We start from the raw sequence: 24,148 nt of genomic DNA, 5'->3' as shown, positions 1-24,148 counted from the left end.
AGCCGGGGGAGAAACACCCCCCTCCCCATCCCCGTTACCGGGGGCCCCACACCGAGGCCCCACCTCCATCCCGGTTATCGAGGAGGATCGCACCGAGCCCCCCCCCCCCCCCTCCATCCCGGTTACCGGAGGGGATCGCACCGAGCCCCCCATCCCGGTGACCGGAGGGGATCGCACCGAGCCCCCCCCCCATCCCGGTTACCGGGGGCAAAGGGGGCACTGAACCCAGACGGGGCAGTCCCCCCATCCCCGTTACCGGGGGCGGGATCGCCCCGAGAGAGCCCCCCCCCCCCAGCCAGTCCCGGTGGGGGCGGATCGCCCCTCGGCAGCCGCCGAATCCGGCCCGCGGCGCGGGGGGCAGCGCCCCCAGGAGCCCCCGGTGGCCGGTGCGGGGAGTCGCGGGGACAATAGCCGCTCCCCCCGCCCCAGTGCCGCGGAACAAAGCGGGCGCTGCGTCCGCGCGGCGCCGCCCCCGGGACCCACGGCCAATGGCGGCGCGAGGACAGGCTCTTTAAAAAAAGAAGCGCCGGCCAGCGGCCGCTGTCAGCTGTGCGGATCCCTACGCGCATGTAAACAGAACCGCGGGCCGGGGGGGGAGGGGGGCGCGCGATCGCTCCGCGGGTGGGGACCCGCGCCGAGGGGAGGAGCCGCGAGTGGAGGCAGCGACAGCGCCGCTCGCAGCCCCCCGAGCCGCTGCCCCGCCGCCCCCTCACAAAGCGCGGGGCGGGGCGCCCGCCGCTCCCTCCCCCCCCCCCCTCCGCCGAGGCCGGGGCGGACTCTTTGGCCGCGGCGCTGCGGCCCCCCCCGCGGAGGAGCACAGCGGTGCGGCGCGAGCGGCCCGGCCGGGCCATGGCCGAGTTCCTGCCCCCGCCCGAGTGCCCGGTGTTCGAGCCCAGCTGGGAGGAGTTCGCCGACCCCTTCGCCTTCATCCACAAGATCCGCCCGATCGCCGAGCAGACCGGGATCTGCAAGGTGCGGCCGCCGCCGGTGAGTGCCCGCATGGCGCCGCCGGGAGCGGCCTTTGTGTGCGGCCCGGCCCCCCCGCTGCCCCCGGGGACCGCGAGGGCGACCGGGACGGGCCCCGGAGACCCAGGCAGCGGCGCTGGGGCCGCTCCTGGCCCTGCTCGCCCCGGGCCGGTGGCTCTGTCCGGTGCTGCTCCCCGTGGTGGGAGGGGGGCCGGACCCCGCAGTGCCCGTTGCTGCTCCGCCCGTTGTGGCAGGGGTCCCTGCCCCACCGGGGGGGTCCAGAGCCCACGCTGGCCAGTTGCACACTCCTCATTGTGGCGGGTGAATCCCTGCCCCGTGGTAGGGGAGTCCGGACCCCACACTGCCCAGTGTTGCTCTCCCCATTGTGGTGGGGGTCCCTGCCCCGTGGCGGTGGATCCACACCCCACACTGCCCGGTGATGCTCCTCCCATTGTGGTGGGGGTCCCTGCCCCACTGGAGGGTGTGGGTCCAGACCCCGCACTGCCCAGTGTGGCTCTTCCCATTGTGGTGGGGTCCCTGCCCCGTGGCGGGGGATCCACACCTCACACTGCCCGGTGGTGCTCCCCCCATTGTGGTGGGGGTCCCTGCCCCATGGCGGAGGATCCACACCTCACACTGCCCGGTGATGCTCACCGCATTGTGGTGGGGGTCCCTGCCCCATGGCGGGGGATCCACACCTCACACTGCCCGGTGACGCTCCCCCCATTGTGGTGGGGGTCCCTGCCCCATGGTGGGGGATCCACACCTCACACTGCCCGGTGATGCTCCCCCCATTGTGGTGGGGGTCCCTGCCCCATGGCGGGGGATCCACACTTCACACTGCCTGGTGATGCTCCCCCCATTGTGGTGGGGGTCCCTGCCCCATGGCGGGGGATCCACACCCCACGCTGCCCGGTGATGCTCCTCCCATTGTGGTGGGGGTCCCTGCCCCATGACGGGGGCCCCAAGCAGTCCCTGCCCGCTGCTCCACTCCATTGTGCGTGTGGGGGGTCCCCTGCGCTCCTCAGCCCTAGGTTGGCCACCCCCAGCCCTGCCCGGGCCTGCGGGTGAATCCCAGGCAGCCATGGCCACCATTTTAGAATGCACGCAGAGTGGGGCGAGCAAGGCCTGGCAGCACAGCCAGTGCTGGTGGTGTGGGGAGCCCCGAACTGGGGCACTGGCTTGGGTTGCCCTTTGTTGGTCAGCTCGGCTCGATGGGGGACCCTGCCAAAGTCCGGGAGCCCCTGTTTGTGGAGTCATAGCTGTGGGTTCGTTCAGAGGGGTGAACAACCGCGCTGCTGAGGAGAGGGGCTGCGCAGAGTACAAATATGATCCCCAGCATGTGCGGTTCACCTTTATTTTGAGCAAATCGCTCTTTCTCTGCACGGAGGGCGGTGCGGCCGAGGTAGTTAACCTCGCAGCGACAACCAGAAAGCAAACAGCGACCCAGTGCCTTAAATCACAGCCAGCAAGAGCTGAAGCTGACAAAACATTTCTGCAGCCTGAAGTTTTGCGAGTGAGACTTGGAGTTCAAAGAAATAATGTTCAGAAACACATGCTCCTCAGTTTCGTGTTTGATCATTGCTGGGACTCCTGTTGGGAGCTATCCTTTCCCTTCCAAATTAAAATAGAAGTAACTGGCTGTGTTGCTGCTTTAGGTGATAAAGAGAGGAAGATCAGAGAGGAAGATGTTTCTGTGCTCTGGAGGAAGAGTCCCAGTTTGGGGTGGTATTAACACACAAGAACACTCTTGAATGTATATCTATCTAGAAGATGCCACTGCCCCTGCTCGTGCAGTGCAGCCGATGCAGACATCAGTAAGGTGGTGAAGTGGCTTTCATTATATAGTCAGCATTGAGCTAAAGTAATAGTTTCGAGTAGGATTATCTTTTGGGTTGTATGTTGCCAGCAGTGTTTCAGCAACTGTGAGCAGAGCACAGTTGTTATGAAGGTTTTTTCTTTTGTGACTTGTTATAAAAAAATCTCATCTGTGTTTCTTGGCTGCTTGTGTAAAAAAACCAAACCCCTATAATAAAGGCTTCTTGTAAGCCGTATTATCTGTTAGAGACTCATAAATGAATAGGTCTCCGAAGAGATTAATTACTTATTACAACTGCATTTTCAGCATGTTCTCATCCTCACTCACTCAAGAGCTGATGTCTGTCTGTGTTTATGATCGTGTGTTTCACTGAACGTGTGTGGAAGGAGGATGAAAACAGTTGGAGCTGCTGAGGGCTGAGCACCCAATGGCAGAATGGGCCTGGCTGCCAGGAGCTCGGCTGCCATGGCTCTTATTGCCCCTGGATAATTACTTGGAGGACTTGTGCAGGCACGGCTCTCTGTTCTCCAGCCTGGAGGATAGAGGGAGCTCTTCCAGATCGACTTGAAAAAGCCTTGGAGTTGACGTAGTTCCTGGCCTTCCTCCTGAAAACAGGAGATGCAATGGCTGTTCAGTTATTGTTCTTTTCAGTGTAATTAAGTGGTTTATAATACCACAAGGCACAAACTACACCGGCATTTTCATGAAACTGTATGTCTCCCAATTGAATGCGTCGTTTAGTGATGGCTGAGGTTTGAAGTCTTCATGCATACAAGTGAAGCTTTTGCCTGTGTCCTTTGTCCAGTTTCCTGCCAGTGAGCAGGTAGAAGTCACCATGATCCGTCAGGATCTGTGCTGGAAGAGGAATTAAAAATTTGATTGCTGGGCTTGCACTCTTTTAGCTTAAGTTCTGCCACATATTTATCAGCAGATGAATTTGTGTTTTCGGGTCTGGACTGCAGTATGGAGTAATGTGGCATGAGACTGGTGGTGCCCAACTCTAACTGAACAGTTGGATCATGACACAGTCCTTACTCCTAATGAGGCTGGTGTTGATGTTTCAGCACCAGACCGTGAAGAGGGAGGCTCCCTGTTCTCTGAAGGACCAGGGTAATCTTTTTGCTTGGAGACAGCCACATCTGCGATGGCTCCTCTTGTGCAGTGGTTTTCAAGGACAGTCAACTGTTCTGAGGGGGGTGTTGAGGCGTCTGGTGTACTGCAGACATCTAGGTGGAGAGAGTGGGTTCTGGGTAATCGCTGCACATTTGTGGAATGAAAGATTGCCCAGGAATATCACAGGAGGTATAATTTTTGCATAGTGGGTTCCAGTTGAGCACTCAAAAGAAGCTTTCTTCCTCTTTGTTCCAGTTCAGTTTGTTCCAGTCATCGCTGATGACTTAGTTTTGCTCTCACTTGGGTGATGCTGGGATACAGCCATGACTGTCTTGTAGAGGGTGAAACAATAACCACATTCACTGTTGCTGTTTAGTAGGACATGGAGCAGCAAAGCAAAGGCTTTTTGTCCACAGTGTTGAGCGTAAGCAGGCAGTCCATCGGCAGCAAAGTGTTCAGATGGGATCAGGGCTTTATCAGCGATGGTTGCTTCTGGTAGTTATCGTGCTCTGTAAATTAGGGATGCTTTGATTCCTTTGATGCTGAGCTGATGGAGAAATGTGGATGGGGTACAGCTTGTGTGCAGTCCATCGTGTGCTGTGTTGTAGTTAGAATTTTCTTCTGTGGACTGAAAATGTCCTTTATTAGGATTTCTATAGTTAAATGGGAATCTGGAACGGTGGTTTATTCCAAAACTTGGCATGTCGAGCGGTGGCCTTACATGCTAGAAGATTTTACAATAGGTCTGCATGTTACTGGAAGCATTTGGAGGAATGAAATGAAGTGTTGCTTGAGAATGGTATCATTGTTATTTGAAGTAGATGCTTAATGGTAACTAATGAGAGCAGCGTAACAAATTTCAAGTCTAGCTTCAAGAACAAAAGGTAGAATGTAGAGCATATGATACCATTCCTGCTCCAAGTCTTTCTTGAGAAGGGATGACAGCTCCTTCCTTTTGTAGTCTCTTTGCTAAGGTAAGGAAATAGCCAGTAACGACTACTTAAGCCTTACTTACCATATCCAGCTGTTTCAAAATATACAGCATTGTACAATATGCTGGCAATGTTGTCATTTTGCCATGTCCAAACATGAAAATTGAGAAAATTCAGGCTGAATTTCATTGCTTTAAATAATGTGAGTATGGAGAAGTACAGCTCATGCTTCCAAGTAACTTAAGTCTGCCCTGATAAAACTGAGCATTTTCAGGTTAGAAAGTATATGTTGATAGAGCTGGAATCTTGCAGGAATTGACACTGGAGCTCTCTAAATTCTTGACTCTCATTTTTCAGTGAATTCTGGAATACTGGGAAACTTTCAAGAGGCCAGGAGAAATTCAGTTCCTTGTGGGTTTAAATTCCTTATGGGTGCAAGAGTTGTTTGCTGCATCTCGCTCTGGGGCAGAACAATGGCTGGTGCGGTCCTCAACAGGAACTCGAAAGGCGAGAGTATGGGCTATGATTGTGTGAAAACCAGCATTGCCAAGCTGTTTTCTTGTTTTCTATGAGACTCTGTATTTGATTCAGTCAGTTGTGTTGTCGTGATCTGAGATCTATAAATGAATCGAGTGTGTTTCAGTATTCTAATTGCAATAATTGTTATTGTGCGAAATTGGCATTGTGCTGAAGGGATCACAAATTGTTTCAACTATTAATGAGAATTTGTGATGAAGAATTTGTTTCTAATGGCCTTTCAGGACCTCAGGCCAAGGGTATCCAATTTTCATTAGAAATCTAGAAGAACAAAAGAAATTATCACATATGGATCACAGGTTTCCAGCGGGGAGCTCATTGCTACAGAGGGATCCCGGTTGCCTGATAAACAGTGGATGTTACGGAACAGCAATCACTTCGGTGGAATTTCATGTGAGATTTTGCGTTTGGGAACGAAAAAGCACAGGTCAGTCTTGGGGGAGGGAAAGCTGCAGAAAACCCCTGTGGGTCCGTGTGCAACCAGTGTCATGGGGAAACAGATGCTTCGGCTGAGGCACTGTGCACGGCTCTTGAGCTGCTCAGCAAATGATGGGATGATGTTACCTCTGTGATAGTATGAGGGTAGAAAATCCTGCCTTCAGAATACTGCACTCGGGGAGGATTTTAAAAGGATTTGACAGAGAGGGTACAGAGAAGTGTCAAGTTCTGTACAGGAAAGAATGAATTTGGAAAGATTTCAGCTTAGCAAAGCTTGAGTGGTGAAACCTGGCGGACTTGGGCTCCAGTAACGGAGCCAGCTGCTCCAGGGACCTGTTTTGAGGAGCAACATGGATTAGAACAGTATCTGTTCAGGCTGCTCCTTCAGCTGCTTGCCTGCTTTATTTTCATTTTTATGGAGATGAAGAAAACATGAAACAAACTAAAAACCTTCATTAAACTATGGACTAAAAGCAATTCACTTTTGGAGCAGCTTTGTTAAGGGTGGTGGCAATCTCCTGGTGCTGGAGTTGGTGAACATTCTGCCGCTGGAACCGGAGCTTGGGCAGAGATCTGCCACGTTTGTCTTGAGATCCCTCGGGTGTGATAACATCCAGAGGCTCAGCCCATTGATTTTATCAAAAAGAAAACAGAGGAATAACTCTATTACAGTACGTAAGGGCGCTTCACGGGGAGAAGATCATAGGTGCTGTCTGGTCTGCCAGGCTTGGTGAGAGGTGTTTGGGCTGTTGGTTTATGTTCAGCACCAGCCAGGTTTGCCTGGACTGGATCTCAGGGCCAGTGTTTATCACTGTGAAGGGGGTCAGCATCAGGAAAAAATGTAGGGGGTGGTGCATTTGCCCCTTTCAGGCACTTTAGGATCTAAAATGGGTATTTTGGGGGAGTAGAGATATTTTAGTGCCGAGGTTCTTATTCACATGCCGTCGACTTCTCGTGAAGAGAAATAATTGGTCACTGAAGCTCATAAGGAAGTCTTCGCCTTAAACAAAGAATTTGCTGTGTTCAGTACAGGGGTTGTACTGTGAAATTAGGTAGATTCAGAGGAGTTTTTTTTACTGGTCTCCTCTGAAAATATGACAAAAGGAGGTTCTTTCCCTGAGGGCAGCTACCATGCACAGTGCTTCGGTCACCAGTGGTGCGGGTTCTGCACCCTAGAAATGCTGGATGTGTGCTTAAAGGATGACGACCATATCCTCTCTTTGGCGCAGTCCCTTCCAGTGAAGGGTTTGAAACACCATGTTAAGCTTGCTGAAAACTTAAGATGAAACAATTTAGTCTGGAACTTTCTATGTGGGGCTATCGTGGGAGCAGAGTTGGGAAGGTTTTATGTTTTTTAGAGACAGCCAGTGTCAGTGAGCTCAAAGCCAAAATTAGAGTTTTGAACTAAACACTACTTGTTCCTCCCCATTGAAACTAAAGCTGTCATTGAATTGAACTGATTTATGCCTGTTTATCAATTAGGACACACTTTCTCCTAAGCCCAGATCCCTGGGTTATATCCAGGAGCTGCTGGTGCAGCACTGTGCCTCTGTTCAGGAGACCAGGCTGCATGTTTGTAAAAGCCAGAGGACACCACAGGGCAGCCCTGGGCACAGGCAGAGCCCTGGGCAGTTGAGGCTCTGTGACTGCTCATGATGAAGACAGCAGCATCATCCATAGCTGATCTGATTCTCTTCTGGGTTGGCTGTTAAATTCAGGTCTTTTCTTTATCCAAGTTACATTAGCATTAAAATTTAGATTTGAAAGCTGTTGGTTACAGATCTGAAGAGGGCACAGACTGTCTCCAAAGGGCTGTGGTGGGAGCTCCAGAAACAGTCGTCTGTGCTGCTCACCAGCTGGACATCCCCTGAGAACATACTGCAGGATCAGACTAAAGGTTCCTCTACAAAGGACTCTTCTGAGAGAAGATTGCAGCAGCTCCCAGGGCCGTGGTGCCCTTGGACACTGACAGCCAAGTCTGGCCCTCATACTGGTGGATGCTTTGCTTCATGGCCTAGGCCATCGCCTCTGCAGTGAATCAGAGATCCTGGGTTCGCTGACCCCAATGCCTCACACATTTCCAGCTGCTTGTGCAGTGCTGCTGGTACCTTGCTTATTTTTGCCTGATGCTCTCAGAGCCTCCATATCTGTTCCTGGCATGCAGTCACCTCCATGGAGAGAAGACTGGTATCTCCTGTATGTAAACCCAGCTACCTCTTTGGTGTTGGTGTTCAAACCTGAGGTACAGTTTCCATGCCCTTCCTTTAGGTCCCAAGGAGCGGCTGGCCATGACACTTGAGAATCCTCTCCAGCTTACCTGAGCTTTTATTTCTCTGCAAGCTTGGAGCTGGCACAAAAACCACTGGGATCTAGAGAGACGTGATTCCTACTGCAAACTCATCTCTGGCTGTAGTTCTCAGATGGTGAGGATTTGTGGTTATGTGTTCTCCTTTGCCAGTCTGCAATACCTAACATAGCCCAGTTTTGTCTCAAATGAGAAATATTCTGCCAAGCTTGAAATTCATAGAATCATGAAATGATTTGGGCTGGAAGAGACCTTGAAGCCCATCCAGTTCCACCCTACTGCCATGGCTAGGGAAAACTCCACGGGATTAGGGGGCTCAAAGCCTCATCTGACTTGGTGTTGTTGAAGAGTTCTGTGCGTAAGGTCAGTTCCTGCTCCCAGGGCTCCTTCTTAGCAAGAAGTATTTTATTGTTTTTAATGGAAAAGTCTCCTGCACTCGAAATGACCAAGCAAGGACCATGTCACCACAAACTAGGTTAGCTGATGATTGGAGCCTACCAACTAACATTAGCCTGCTAACAGGGTCAGAGGGGGATTAGTTCCTTTGCAAGAGGGAGCTTTGTGGATGACCCACTGACACTGCTGGGCGATCACTGGTGGTACTCATCTGCTTTGCATCGATTCTGCTGTCTGAGTTTCTTCTGAGTGTGTTTTGAACATAGTTGTGAAACCGTGAGACTAAAAGGGACCTCCTGAGTCACAAAGTCTGCTCCCTCTCGGTGGCAGCAGTCGTGTCGCACCTTTGTAAAGGCAAGATCATAGCTCTGGGAACAAAGAATGTAGGTCACGCTCGCAGGGTGGGCATCCTGGGAAGCAATGGATTGCTATAGTTGACTGAATGAATACGTGTTTCTCTGGCAAGAATTGCCAAGATATTCTTTTGCATCTTACTATGAGATACTGTCTAGCAAAATAATGAAAGTGATATCTTTTGTTGTGTCTGGCATGGGAGAGATTGCCGCTAAAATGCCACTTCCAGTTCTCAAAAGATGTTGAAAAAATAAGGAGATTTTTCAGAAAAAAAAACGCAAGGTAAATCTTGATTTGCAGGGTTGGAAAGCTGGTCCTGTGAAGAGAAGAAAGAAGGTATTTGTTTATTGAAACGTCTTGAAACATCACTCCCACGGAGTGTTCATGCATAGCTTCCTGGGCAGTAAGCAAACAAGGTATTTGCTTAAAAATGAGATGTTGAAGCTAACTAACTTGTAGAGCAGCTTACCAGTGACAGTGGTAATTTCTTGTTCACTTGAATTCACGGGGGTGGGAGTGGTTGAGTTGTAATTAGAGTGAGTTGGGATGTGATGCCTGGTTTACCAGCTGAAGTTATATGAACTGTAACAGACACTCTGGAAGGAGGAATAGGGAAATAATAGAGAAATGCTTCTTCTGAATGTTTGTAGCTTGCATTCCTGCTTGAAATGTTAATGTGCCTGTAGAGTTTACAGTAAAAGTTTGACATTTTGATGTTGGTCTCGTTGGTGCTCAGGCTTGTTCTGCTGGTCTGCTCAACAAACACATGCTAACGTAGGCAAATGGGTTTTGTGTCGCTTGTAGGCTTCTAGCGATCCTGCACAGGCAATGGAAAGCAGCAAAGTCATTTCAGGTGAAGAGTCCTGGCAGTGTAGAAATTCCTAATTTTTTAGGAAATTCAGGTTTTCTTGCTATTCACATATCCTTAATTTTGGTGTTTAGTGGGATTGTTGAAAGAAACTTCAGTTGATCTTTTTGAACTTGTGGGGTGGTTTGGGTTTGGGTTTTTTTTTTTTCCTTAAGAGAAAGGGGAAATCCAGCCCAGTTGCTTTTGAGGCCCTTCCCAGTGTGCTCAGGATAGCAATAGCGCGTCTTTCCCGTGTCCCAGCCACAAACGTAAGGGAAGCGGGCCTGTAGGGTTGTTCTGTGTGTGCTCTGCTCTTGCACAGAGGAGCCTCTGTGCAGATCCACAGACTGGCAGAATTAGCCTGGCCACAGAAAGCTCCCTCTTGTGGTGCTGCTGCCTCTCCAAGGTGCATAAAGGCATTTCTTTCAAAAAGCACCCATCTCTTAATACTCCTTTTAATAAACATCTCATGTGTCTTGCCAAGTTGTGCTTCAAGAAGTAGGCAAGCTTTTTGTTGAGTAAATAATATTGAAGAAGAGTTGAAGCATCTTGTTTAAGAATTCAGGAACTTGCCATAGCCTGGAATATAAGACAATAAAGATTATTGGTTGTTATTATTATAACATCATTGGTTATGTCAACTTTGAGTAGTTCAGGTGCTCCAAAATGAACTGTTTGTGGCTTTAGGAGGAGCCAGTGATAGTCAGGACGGCCTGACTTCAGTTTCTAGTTGATGGACTCATCTGCCTGTTAGACTGGAAAGCTGTCCCCTGAAGTCCTGTGTGGAATAAATGGAGTTTCCAGAGCTGCTCTTTGTAAAACAGGTGACGTACTGTCAAGGTGTTCTGGTGTGTGTATTGTTCATTCAGGATCTTTAAACTTAAACTGTGAGATGTAAAAAAAGCCAGTTACAGAAGCTTGTGTTGTCTGGAGTAGTGTTGCTTTGTCCAGTGAAGGAGATAACTTGTGCTTTCCCAGAGCAAGCATCTTTGGCCAAAAGAAAAGAATTTCCGAAAATGTACACCAGTCAGTAAGAAAGAGGAGGTGGATTGAGCTAATCAGCTAATTCTGCGGTAGGTTGTTGGATTATGGTGTGTTGAGTGAGGTATTTATGTAAGATCATGCACATGAATGCCTTCATTTACTTCCCTAAGCAGAGGGGACAGGCTGCTTCTGTCCTGTCTGAGGACAGGCTGCTCTCTCGCAGTCTTTCTGGGGTCTGTACTGGTCCTGAGGAACCCTGAATCTTTATTTCTTTAAGGCTGAACCCGAGCTGGAAGCGCCAGGAACAGGTAGGAGTCCTACTCTCTTGTTGTACCCCAGTGGGATGTACGCTTTCCTCTGAGCATCTCCTAGAGCAGCAGATGGTGCTGGGGACGTGTGGCCCAACCATGAGAGCTTCCTGTGCCCTCCTCTCCCGTCTCCAGCTTTACTGACGGTCTGCCAGCACCTTACTTGCCAGCAACAGCCCTGCAGCACAGCATCGGGCTCATGAACGGTGTCAGAGGTAGTGTTGTTGCCTGTGTGAGCTCTGCTTCCGTTTATTCCTGTTTCTTGTCCTCACAGATCCTTATTACAGGATCCTTTTTTAGGTTAATCCATGGCCTACCTGGCGACAGCCTTGGCTTTGTGCTTAGCCAGGCAGGCAGCACACACTTCTTTACTTTCGTTCCTTCTCTCAGCCTGAGCAAAGTGCTTGGGATTGTACAGCTCTCCCTTCGGCCTTGTCCCCAGTGAGTCCCAAGTGTGTGTCCTCACCTACTTTAGTGCCTGTTGTTGTCTTTCTCTCGCTGTCCACAAACAGAGCAAATCCCAGACTTGTGACTAATGATCATAGAGTCACAGAATCATTAAGGTTGGAAAAGACCTCTAAGCTCCTGCAGTCCACCCATCAGCCCAACCCACCGTGTGCACTAAACCATGTCCCAAAATGCCATGGCCACATGGTTTTTGAACCCCTCCAGGGATGGGGACTCCACTACTGCTCTGGGCGGCCTCTGCCAGGGCTTCACCACACTGTCAGTAAAAAAGTCTTTTCTAATAGCCAATCCAAACCTCCCCTGGTGCAACTTAAGGCCATTTCCTCTTGTCCTGTCACTTCTTACTTGAGAGAAGAGATCATAGAACCTCCTTTCTGGGAGCTGCAGAGAGCGATGAGGTCTCCCCTCAGCCTCCTCTTCTCCAGACTAAACAGCCCCAGATCCCCGAACCACACTGAGAACTCCTATTCTCCAGCCCCTTCCCCAGCTCCGTTCCCTTCTCTGGATGCACTCCAGCCCTTCAGTGTTCTTCTCGGAGTGAGGGGCCCCAAACCAAACCCAGGATTGGAGGTGTGGCCTCACCAGCACTAAGACCAGGGGGACGGTCCCTCCCTGCTCCTGCTGGCCACCCTGTGGCTGATCCAAACCAGAATGCTGTTGATGTAACTAATTGGTTGAGCCTGAAAGTCAGATTTGTTGTGTTGAAGCACAGCACTTCAAATCTTGCCCTAAATGTTCCCAGTTGTGTTTCTTATTTTACAGTTTGGGGGCCAGGAGTGATTAATCAGATATCAGAATATGGCAAAAGAATGTCAAACATTTTCTTTGCCTGACTCTATTTTCATTACATTTGGCATTCTGCCAAACAAAAACGTAAGGTTAATTTTATATTGTTGTTTAAGAGAATTGTGCTTTTGGACACCAGCCTCAGTCCTGCTGTTAAAAGAAGAATTATTGAGAAGCATGTCCCACTGTTTGAGGATTCACCATCCTCTTCATTCATCATCTGGATCTCCTTCCAGTTCAGATTTTAATGTCAACCTTGCCAAGTTTTGATGTGCTGAAACTGCCCTGTCATCTGAGAAGACTTGAGAGGTCTGGATTAGTCAATGTATGTTTGATAAAACATGTGGATTGGTGTCCCTCTTAGCTCTTCAGCTTTTCCACGCTCTCGGTGACCTCGCATCCCTCCTCTCTAGTTCTGAAAATACCAGTTTCTGCCATGGGCTGCTTTAGTGGCAGAGTGGGGTTGTCACAATGTAGAACTGAGCCTGGGTGTTTGAATGTAAAATAATTGCAAATCCCTTATAGTTGTTTTTTGTCACTACTTTTCATATTAAGTATGTCTGCTAAAATAACAAACACGGTGTGTATGGTGCTGGTCTGACTTCAGCTGCTTCAATCTTCAGGCGTTGGGTAAGCATTGTTCTTCCCAGTAGAAAGCTCTTGTCTTACTCTGTTATCAGTAGCTCTCATGAGTGTTATCTTCGTTCTGTAATTAGTGATAATAAGATAGTTTTATATGTAATAAATTACTGTCAAGTTTAAATCAAATCTCATTTGCTTTAGTGAAGCTGCATATTGCCAAACCAGTTGCACATGATAGACGTCAGAGATCTAAAAGATAACATTGCTTTATAGTTGTATTTATAAATAACACTACCGGTTCCAGGTATTTTATTGAAGTAATAATAATCTTTTTTTTTAATTGGTCATATTCCAGCTGTTCTTGAATATTTTCAGAAAGGAATTAAGAAAAGAAGCTTTTATTTCTGTGGTTTGTGCAGCTGCTGGTTTTTTGGAGCCCAGCATTTATGAGCACTAACTGCTGCATTTGTCCTTTGTGAGCATTTAAAGTCTCTGCTATCAAACATTAGCCTTCCCGAGCGAGGCAGGCATCACTGTTTGGATCATGGTTTATGGAAGTTCACTTTGTTATGTGTTTTGTGTGGTACAAAACTGAAATTGTTAAGATAAGCGATGTCGTGTCTCAGAGCTACAGTGGAGTTTCTGTTACTCTCATTTAAAGTGCTGGGGATGGAATGGTCCTGCATGGTGGCAGCACTTCCAGGGATTTCTCCTCCTGCTGTCTGGCAGGCAGCCCGTGGCCACCCTACGGTTCCCACATTTGGGAACGGAGCTGGGGAGATGATGGTTGGTATGAGAGTGGGGCGAGTGGTCTGTGTAGCAGCTCTGGCTGCTCAGCATGGGTGGGAGGAGGTAGACTGACTTGTTGCGCAGCTGGAGGCTGTCCTTGAGGACAGGTTCCAAGTTCCAAATTTATTTTGTGGTTTCATTATCTGTTTTATTTTAAAGCCATAATGAAATAACTTAAGGAGTAGACAGTGAAGCTCACCTGGCGTATCTCATTCTTCCTGCTTTCCATGCTTGTTCAGTGTGAAGAGCTCTGGAGACAGAGAGCTGAGAGCACGGTGGGGTGCAGTAGCCAGCATGTTGGGACAGAGCCCTTGCCTCCAGCCACTGCACTGGGCTCCTCTGCTGGAGGGGCACATGCTGCACAGATGAGTGCTGAGGAGTGTTTGGAGACCATGGAGACCTCTTCCATGCTTCAGGCTTATGTTGACTTTGTCATATAGGGAAGTTTCCTTCTTTTTCCTGGTCTTTTGATAAACTCTTCTGTTTTTCCAGGACTGGCAGCCTCCATTTGCATGTGATGTCGATAAGCTTCACTTTACACCAAGGATCCAGAGGCTCAACGAACTAGAGGTAAACTGTAAAGCCAAACACTGCTGCTCCTCCGAAATGTTCAGATATTTTTTTTGAGAGGTGATGTTTTCTCGTGGGTTGACCATGAGCTGTGCTTGACTTGAGCAGACAGCACTCGGGACCTCTGAACATCAGTTCCTAATTAGCCCAGAAATTCATCTGCTTCAGAATCTAGTTAAAAACATGCCAAGCGTTAAAAGTAAAGTTAATGTTAAAAAAAAAAGAACATAATTCAGGCCTTTTCCATGCAGAGGTACTTATAAGTTGTTAAACTCTCCGGTGCCATAGATTTGTGTCTGTTTTGCACATATACAGCAGCTTTTAAAAGTAGAAGAGATGAAAACATTTACAGAGTGCTTTAAAAATAACAAGCCATTTGGAAGAAACAGTTAGAAAATCTGGATTCAGATGGTGCAGATTTTCTGTTCGCAAGCACTTCCATTCACTGCTTTCATGAATTCAGCCAAGAAGGGAGTGGTGAGGAGTCCTGGTTAGCTCGCTGCTGGTGCAAATTGGAATGACGGGGACTCTTTGCCTGCCTGTTTTTTCTCACGATGTTTGCTTTCTAAAGTCCTGCTGTGATTATGTGAAGTGCCAAGGTAAGGGCTTGAACACTGGCTTTGGATGCCTTCTCGAGTTTAAGAACAAGCTCATCTCTATAGACATGGCCATCTTTTGCTTTAAGAATAGCAAATGTGATGAGAAGAAAGTGTATCAACATTTAAGTCTAAGCTCCTATTCTTTCACATGGTAACAGCCCAGTTACCTCACTGTGGGAATTGCTGTGAGAACAGACCAGTTGGCTTTCGCCACTCTGACCTGTGTATATCCATAAAAATCAAACAAGTGCAATTGGGAGTGAAAAGGGCAAACAGGAAAACCCTTATTTAAAATTTTATTTGGTAATAAACCATAAAGATTGGGGTTTCTTTGGGTGTATTACAAATAAACCAAATTATAATCAACTATTACGTTTATTAATGTAATGAACGTCATAAATCCTTGCAATGCAGCTGGGGCAGGTAGTTGTTAGCAGTAAAACTCATTGCTTGTCTGTTCTCAGTGCTTCTGTTCACTTTTACTGCATTTAGAAAAAGTGACTTGAAGAAAGACTGGTGGTGTCTGTATGAAATTTCTTTTTCTGCATATGACGAGAGGGGAAAATGCAAAGAAACTCTTGCTGAGGAGAAAGCCAGGCAGGCTGCTGAGACTGCAGCATTATAAACACTGGGTACAAAAGCTTAATCTGCATTTAGTATCCAGTTCATTTTTTTTTCCCCAGGCTCAGACTCGTGTAAAGCTGAATTTTCTGGACCAGATTGCAAAGTTTTGGGAGCTTCAAGGATGTACGCTGAAAATTCCACATGTGGAGAGGAAGATCTTGGATTTATTTCAGCTTAATAGAGTAAGACTGTTACAAGGGGCAATCTCTTCCTGAAAAGATATTGTGTTGTCTCACTCTCTGGGATGGTATTGCAGTTGTTCAGGGGAGGTTTTGGGGTATACCCAAGCTGACAAAAGTAAAGTCAAAAGTGTCATTTTGTTTAACTTGACATAGCTAATGTGACAAAATAGTAGAAATATAATATTGTGAGTTTTTGTGTGAGCTAGGAGATCAAATGAAATTTCCTGCTCTACATTAAAGCTGAACCTGGATACAAACCAGTCAAGAATAAGCAGGCTTGACTGGAGAAAGCTTCTGAACAATGACGGCAAGTGAGAAAAACATTTTTCCATTAGAAATATGGCAGAAAAAATCCAGTTCCTTTTAGGATGAAGCTTGTTAAACTTCTGGAAAAGTTTATGTATTCCAATAGCGAGGGGCAGGATAGCAAAGGTAGGTTCTGTCTGATTCTTTAGCTTAGTTGTTATTTGCTTGATTTTGAGCCTGTTTCACAATACTTCTTCCGGTGAGAAGAACTGATCGTGCTGTGCTGGAAAGTCATGTTGGCATACAAAGTAGAGGCGTGACAAATTGCAGCCAGGCAGATTCTGTGAAGCAGGCTGAGTTGCTGTTTGGTTGTTTAATAAAGGTGCTGGGTTGTTTGTAAAGTGATTGAACAAGTTTACGATTCCTGAGTAGTTATAGGTTACTTGTTCCAGTTATAGCTTTTAAACAACTTTCATGTTTTGGCTTGTGGGTTTTTTTGTAAAAAATTATGCTTTTCTGATTTAAAATAGCAATTGTGGTGTTTTGTTTTCTTTTAAATTAGGAGCGCTTTCCTTAAATGCTGGTAATTTTAGTATTAAATATATCTTTCTTTTCTTTTTTTTCACTTTTTAGCTAGTTGCAGAAGAAGGAGGATTTGATGTAGTTTGCAAGGAGAGAAAATGGACCAAAATAGCCACTAGGATGGGATTTGCTCCTGGCAAAGCTGTGGGTTCGCACATCCGTGCACATTACGAGCGCATTCTCTATCCTTACAACTTATTCCAGTCTGGAGCTAGCCTGCTGGTAAGCTGTACTGGCAATGACTGAAGTCCAGTTAGTTTGCAGCCAGTCTGTTGTGGTTTTTTTCTGTCGATTCAACATTCCCACAGGCTGCATTTTATTCTTTATGGTATGCAGGTGGCGAGATGCAGTTTGTGGTGTTGATGCAAGAAATTTAGAAATCTATAGGCAAACTCTTCATCAAAAGTAATGTATTTAGAATTATTCTTACTGAGTGCTTTGAGTACTACCCTTTTGTATTTTCTCTCTGCAGTTTACAGAAGCCTTATGAAAACGGACGCTCAGACTTTAATGATTTCTTTAATGCAGTTTTGTCAAATGCAAACCCCCAGTGCTTTACGGATCATTACTGGCCCAGGTGGACGCTGATAGAGAGAGGGTGCTGTGGTTCTATATCGGCTGTACACAGAGGGACTGGGGGGCCGTATCAAACTGGCTGCTTTGTGGCAGTAACTCGTATTCACCGGGGGTGTCCATGTTCAAGAATGCTTCATGGACATTGCAGTGGAGTTAAGAGTATGGCTTTTGACTTCTTTCCATCTTACATCTTCATCATTCCTGCTTGGATTTGGCCATTTAAGCAGAATTGAAGTTGGTTGAGAGTGGAAGCCGTGTAATCTCTCATGAAGAATAGGGCTTTTCTTCTTAGAGCACTAGTCATTTTTTGGAAAACCAAAATAGGCTGCAGTTGCCAACATTTCTGTTTATTTGAAATACACTTGCCATGATGATTTTTCAGAGAGATGAGTGTTGACCTTTTTTAAGCAATAAAAGCCCGAATCCTTTTAGGAGCATGTCTCCCTCTACAAAAATTGACACTAGCCTTTTACCTGAAGGCACTATACTGAGGGAGGGATTTGACATACGTCAAGTAAGGTTGGAATTGAAGGCTTTTACCTAGCTAGTGGTGATCGCTTTTCAGTAAAAAATAGCTATATTCTGCAAACACTTCAGAAAAAATAATTTAGCATGTGTAGATTTGAGTGTTTCATGAATGGAGCAAAAGAGCAAAATATGGTTGAAGAGAATTGCTGTAGGGAAACTGCTGTATCAAGAGTGTTTTGTCTTACCCCAAACACTTTGCATTTTTATTAGTTCTGAAAACGGTGGATTCTCATTTCTTTTTCAGATGGGGTTTTGTGATACCTCGCTTTACTGTCATATTTTCAGGTGCAGTCCCACAGGGAAATGACTAATTAAAATTACAAAACAGTTACCATGCTACTACATAGAATCATAGAATCACCAGGTTGGAAAGGACCCACTGGATTATCGAGTCCAACCGTTCCTATCAATCGCTAAACCATGCCCCTCAGCACCTCATCCACCCATCCTTTAAACACCTCCAGGGAAGGTGACTCAACACCCTCCCTGGGCAGCCTGTTCCAGTGCCCAATGACTCCTTCCATGAAAAATTTTTTCCTGATGTCCAGCCTGACCCTCCCCTGGCGGAGCTTCAGGCCATTCACCCTTGTCCTGTCACCTGGGACAAGAGCCCAGCTCCCTCCTCTCCACAACCTCCTTTCGGGTAGTTGTAGAGAGCAGTAAGGTCTCCCCTCAGCCTTCTCTTCTCCAGGCTAAACAACCCCAGCTCTCTCAGTCGCTCCTTGTAAGACTTGTTCTCCAGCCCCCTCACCAGCTTCATTGCTCTTCTCTGGACACGCTCCAGAGCCTCAACATCCTTCTTGTGGTGAGGGGTCCAGAACTGAACATAGTACTTAAGGTGCGGTCTCGCCAGTGCCGAGTACAGAGGGAGAATAACCTCCCTGGACCTGCTGGTCACACCGTTTCTGATACAAGCCAAGATGCCTTCTTGGCCACCTGGGCACACTGCTGGCTCACGTTCAGTCGCTGTCAACCAACACCCCCAGGTCTTTCTCTTCCAGGCAGCTCTCTAGCCAGACTTCTAGTCTGTAGCACTGCATGGAGTGCTACAGCACTGCCCCAAGTGCAGGACGCGGCATTTGGCCTTGTTAATCCTTGTAAAACCTCATGCCATACGTGGTACCACGCTTCCCTGGAAAAGTAGTTCCCCATGTGCTGATGGTTGCAAACAATGTTTTCTCAGCAGTGGACCCTTCCAGAGAAGAAAAGCGTTCCCAAATGGGGTCACGATTCCTTTTAAATGTGCCTTTCCAAACTCTCTTGCGATGGATGCCTGATATTTGTTCCAGTCTGATGTGTTTAGGGGTTGCAGCTCTGGAAGAACTATGTAGGTATGATTAACATCATTTTTTAACTCCCCCTTCCTAGTTGTTAATTTAGTCCCCTCCCATACATGGCAGGGGTGTGTATTTTCAATGAACTGAGAGAATCTTCAGAAGTATGTTGGGTTTAGCTCACTTTTCTCTCCAAGTTTTGACTTTTTTTTTGATTCCTGACAATGTTGTCTCCCAGCTGAGTTTGTTTTGCAATACAATTTTTGAGAAAGAATCTCAGATGAGATTCTTTTTGGCTTTTCTCCATGTGTTCTCAGTAAATGGTGCTTTTCCAGATGCTGCTTGTGTAGGTGTCCGTTTTATTGTATGTCTGTGCTTTACTGGGAATCAAAGCATCTGTGATCCTTGTTTTTGGAGAAGATGTAGCTATTCGATTTGACAGCTGTCAGTTTAAGATATGTGGTTCCTTCTTGCGATACTTCAGCAAGCCTTGTGAAGGAAACTCTTCCTGCAGCCAGGATGATCATCCATTAAAGATTATGCTTGCTTTCACTGATTCTTTAATTTTTTTTTTTTAATTGGTAGTACTTACAGTATTCATTGACTTATTTTTCTGCGGAAACATGGAATGGTGTAGTTTCCACTGATTACTAAAACTCATCCAGATCTGTGTATGCCATTAATTGTTTCTTTGTGGCTTCGATGTATGTTTGACTGACTTCAGGAGTTATTTTGACAAATATCCCATCTGAAGATATTCCTGTGCACATACTAAAATAAGGAAGCTTTCTGGAGCTGTTCAGAGGTGGACAAATAGTGTGGTTTTATTTAAAGCTCTTTTTCAGTCAAACAGCAAAAACTTTTTAAAAATTCTATACTCAAAGCGGTTCTCCACAGGGGTTGTTTAATTTGTTTGGACTCAACAGGTCTTGGGTGTTTGGCTCTGGAGTAGTTGCAGTAGAGCTGTTGGTGTATTGGTTCATGTGACCAGTGCCTCAATTATGTTCTGAGCCATAGTAGCTGCAATCTGATCCTGTGGAGTCGCCGTGTGTGTCTGAAGGGCTGAATGTCCCTCTGCACGACCTGAGATGTCCAGAGTTGGTGCATCTTCTGTGACGCACCGCCCAGGCGTTTGCATGATGTGAAACGCGGCAAGGGTTTGCTGGCTTAGGATGGTCTTGTGGGGCCCTGTTTGAATACATCTGGTTCTGGGTCCGGTGTCTTTCCAAACTCAGGCCTCAGTGGGATTATATGTCCAAAGATTTATATGTGTATGCCTCTAATAAAGATGTGTGAGACAGTCCTGTAGGACTCTTTATAGTTGCTGGAGAAAAATAAGCACCTCTGGAGTTTGGTGGTTCTTGCCCTCAAGTGGATGCAGTGCAGGGGTAGACCAGCCCTTAGCTGATGTGTAAATTACTACTGCATGAAATCTAAACCTGGGGGACATTAATTGTATCCCTATTTTTCTTCCATCTTTGGACATGCTAGGGGCCTTGTGATCGTCCTGCTGTGTCCTTTGCCTGCCTAAGGACCGCTCCTTAATGATTTCAACTGATGGGCTTTGAATTTGCTCTTTGCCACCGTGCAACCATCTTCTCAGAATATGGTGAGCTCATGATCACAGGCTGTATCACAGCACGTAGGATGAGCTTATGGTAAATTATTGATAGAAGCTTAACCTTCCCAAAAAGGCTCTGCTGGTCGGGAGGGGAAAGGACTGAAGAAATGGCAGCTTAATGGTGTTAAAGACACATGCTTGCAGCTGATCAGGTCAGTCAAGGAATAAAGTAGGAATTCAGAGGAATTCTAAATTTCAAGAAATTTAGTTAGAAGAATTCCCAGGACTTACACTTCTGGCTCTTCTTTGAGGTGCAGTTAGTTGAAAATGCTAATTAACAGCCATTTCGTACTTCTGCTTTGGGTTACTGAGACTCTGGGAAATGTTTCTGCTTACGTAGTTGTTGAAACCTCAGGATTTAGGAAAAGTCTCATGGGCGTTTTTTGGTGAACAGCATTCCTTTTTGCTTGGACACTCCTCTGAAGTGAGGCAAGTTTTGCTGTTTGTTGTCTTTCTCTTTCAAGGTTTCATTACCCTTTTGTTTAGGAAAAGCTGTTTGCCTTTGAGATTCTTGCTTTCAACCATCATGTGTCCTGTGTTGCCAGAAGTAGAATTTTTTTTTTTAGTGAAGAGTTTGGTTTTCACATGAGGATATGATTGAAGGAACCAGATTTTACAGAAGTCATTAAATTTGGCAATGTTCTGGCTAGCGTTAATCTTATTTGGTTTTCTGTTCTTTCATATCCATAGTTTCCCTACTCACTTGCCTTTTCTGCTTGTCCATTTTCTGTCCTGAGAAACTGTTATGTTTGACTTTCTCACACTGGTGTTAATGTGAGACAGTTCACATCATCATCTTTTAGCACGAGCTTTAGGGGAAGATGCTCTTTTGCAGAGCCGGCTGCAGTGCTTGGAGGCCTCTGGGTATGCAGCCCGGGAGCGAGCCCCGCTGCAAGCCCCTGCCAGGACTTACTGCTCACAGGCGTCAGCCGCAATGTGGAGTGCGTTTGAGCAGGGTTGCGGATTGATATAATGATATCCTGCTCTTCTTGACTGATATTTCTTGTTTGCTCCATACGTATTTCTTTCAGCATGGACTCATCTTCTAAAATATCACTTTTTATCTCCTTTTCCATACCCCCTCCTGACTATCTTTTTTTATTTTTTATTGAAAGTCTGGCAGTTCCCATCCTGTTTCGCTTGCTGAGAAAATGTTTGTGGTGGGAACAGATTAACAGAGCTTGGGAAATGTGGATCCAGAAATTCATGTGAAGTGCTTTCTGACAGCATAAGACTCTTTCTTTAGGATCCGTTGTTTACTCATTAAAACCTGTTATATTTTGTCTGCTGTTGCTGAATGTTGTGTGGTTTGACAAACTGGGGATTATCATTAATGATTGTTTTTCTTGCCAAGTGTAAGCACAGTTTTCAGCGATTAAATGTGTTCATTCAGCAACTTGAGAGAACTAAAAATCTTCTTGTATATTCTTCTTCCCTTCTGCCCTTAATTCATGCAGCAGAGTTGTTCTCTCCAAAGCCTATAAAGAAAATAGCGTCTTCAGACAACATTGTATTTCAGTTAAGGGGGGATGTGTGATATGCTGTGATCTACTTTTATGTTGCCTGGTATGTTAGTGTTACAGTAATGCAGCCTGAGGACACTACAGCTGTTTCCAGTCTCCAGAGGCATCACCTGCTAGAATTGGTATTACCATAGAGTAATAGAGTTCAGTGCTCCTAATGTTTAAAGGATGGCTTCAGCTTTATTTAAGATCCTTTATTGTGATACTGCATTCAGTAAAAGGGCAAGGAAATGTGATTTTGTGACTTGTTCAAATAGGTAATGTTCTAATTTTTGTAAATACTGTTTTATTAACACAGTAATTACTAAAGCCCTGTCTGCATTCTTTTGCATTATTCAAGACATTATTCTACAAAAAGTTTGTATTAGAAGTGGAGGCAGAAAATAAGTAATCAAATTGGTGTCTCTAGTGCTTGCAGAAACCAGATCTCATCAGTGACACAAAGGACAAGGAATATAAGCCCCATGATATTCTGCAGAGACAGTCTGTTCAGCCCTCTGAAACCTGCCCACCCGCTCGTCGAGCAAAGCGCCTGAGAGCAGAGGTGAGAGAATCTGGAATCTGTCTTGATAGGGGAGGGCGTTGGGGTGCAGCGATGGTTTGCCCAGCCCTGTGGCACAACAGATTTTACCTGAGTTACAGGACAAATGTCATTTCAATCAGATTACTGAGTATACATGCATAGTACACAGGGGCTTAGCTTTTTCTTTGTCGTTGTTAAACATACCTGAATGCTTGTGAATGCATAAATTGTAAACAGTGTGGTAAGGGATTGTGTGATAATTCAAAATGTGTGTCACTGAAGTTTGGAGTTCTGAGAGGCTCTTCTGCTGAAGCTGTTCTACTTACACATTAGTTATGAGTGTGTATGCTGTAATAATGTTTTTAGCATGATTATAAATAATGCGGGGCTCAGGTTACAATACAGGTGATAAGTTCTCAAAATTAATCTTGTCTTTCACAGCTTTAATCTCTGTCTCCTCAGAGCCAGTGAGCAGTAGTTGTTCTTTAAGTGGGCTGGGAGGTTTAGGTAAATGTGTCATGAGTTGAAGCCAGATGTTAGAGCAGAGAAGGTTTTTGTTACAACATTAGCGTTGTATTTAATTTTTTACTCTGAGTTCTATCGGTTTGCGATGCTCTCACCATGCAATATAAGAAAAAAATTGCATGACATTAAGTCAAGATGGCTTTGTACAATCAGACAGGATTAATCTTACATGTGCTTAAGAAATAATATTTATTTGGATAAGCATAATAAAATTTATTGTTTATATCTGCATAGAGCTCTCCTGGGAAGATGTATTTAGGAGATCATGGCGTGTCTCCTCCATTGCTGGAAAACTAATCCTGTGACTTGAGTCTCTCCAGACGGTGGTTCCTGCCGTCAGGGAGTTTACTGTTTCTTTTGTTTGAGCAGGGGAAGAGTGGGGTAGGCTTATTGCCAGGAGACACACCTGTAGTGGTGACAGCACAAGTTAGAGAGGTCACGATTGACTCTGTTTATAATCCAGATTTGTATCTGTTTCACTCTATTAGCCCCATTTTTCTGCTCTTGGTCTTTGTTACTTCCAAGTAGTACAGCTAAGGTGTTGCAAATTCTGCCAATGACTATTCTTAGTTAAGTTAGTTGCAGTTAAGGTTTTCTAAAGCTTTTCCACTCAGCTACAAGTAGATCTATGATTCTCAGAAAACCTCAGTTGTTTGATCTGAAACTTTCCATTTGAAGTGTCTGCTGGTGTCTGAAAGGTGCTGGTCCTCAGCTGTCCTTCAAAGATGACAGTGGGGCACGTATCCTGAAATGCTAGCTGCTTCTCCGCCAGTGGCATCAGGTGACACTGAATAGCAAAGAGTGCAGGTTTTTATCACTTCTGTGGAAATAACTGCTCACGCTTGTCCAAAATGCGGGGCTACCCTCTCATCTCTTTCCGTGAGCACTGCTGATGTCACATACCTCATTTTTGATTAGGAATAGAACTGAAACATAGAGAGTTAGGCAGCGTGGACTGACTCGCTTATTGAGGAGCTGTGTTTTTAGAGGCAATAAGTCTCAGAAGTTGACTTATCAATAGGAGTGTTCCTGTTTCATTTCAGCACAAAGTCAGCTGAGCTGATTAAACCCATTTAATTCTACACTGAAACTACACGCAGCTGATCTTTCGCTGACCTGGTCGCAAAGTAGTAATGTTTGGTCAACATGCC

At 46.2% G+C, this 24,148-nt stretch overlaps 1 protein-coding gene and 1 long non-coding RNA gene across 3 annotated transcripts in view; both read left to right on the top strand.

Moving 5' to 3' along the window:
• Positions 1 to 783: 783 nt before the first annotated feature.
• The window catches only part of KDM5B (lysine demethylase 5B), a 58,824-nt gene continuing 35,459 nt past the window's right edge, over positions 784 to 24,148 (top strand). Inside the window, exons 1-5 of one of the 2 annotated variants that reach the window (XM_054087530.1) lie at positions 784 to 987; positions 14,117 to 14,194; positions 15,477 to 15,599; positions 16,479 to 16,649; positions 22,359 to 22,493. In XM_054087530.1, coding sequence (XP_053943505.1) covers positions 850 to 987; positions 14,117 to 14,194; positions 15,477 to 15,599; positions 16,479 to 16,649; positions 22,359 to 22,493 — 645 coding nt within the window. In that variant the 5' untranslated portion in view covers positions 784 to 849. Of the gene's footprint in view, positions 988 to 4,821; positions 4,873 to 14,116; positions 14,195 to 15,476; positions 15,600 to 16,478; positions 16,650 to 22,358; positions 22,494 to 24,148 lie in introns of those variants that run through there. The other variant, XM_054087529.1, reaches the window with a different exon arrangement.
• Positions 10,410 to 11,277, top strand: LOC128854402 (uncharacterized). The gene is made up of 3 exons (XR_008453473.1): positions 10,410 to 10,531; positions 10,686 to 10,780; positions 10,969 to 11,277. It is a non-coding gene; the product is annotated as an uncharacterized LOC128854402 (long non-coding RNA).

Source organism: Cuculus canorus, chromosome 24 (assembly GCF_017976375.1).
Source record: "Cuculus canorus isolate bCucCan1 chromosome 24, bCucCan1.pri, whole genome shotgun sequence".
In the NCBI taxonomy this organism is placed as follows: Eukaryota; Metazoa; Chordata; class Aves; order Cuculiformes; family Cuculidae; genus Cuculus; species Cuculus canorus.
This window is presented reverse-complemented; position numbering and strand designations above follow the sequence as displayed.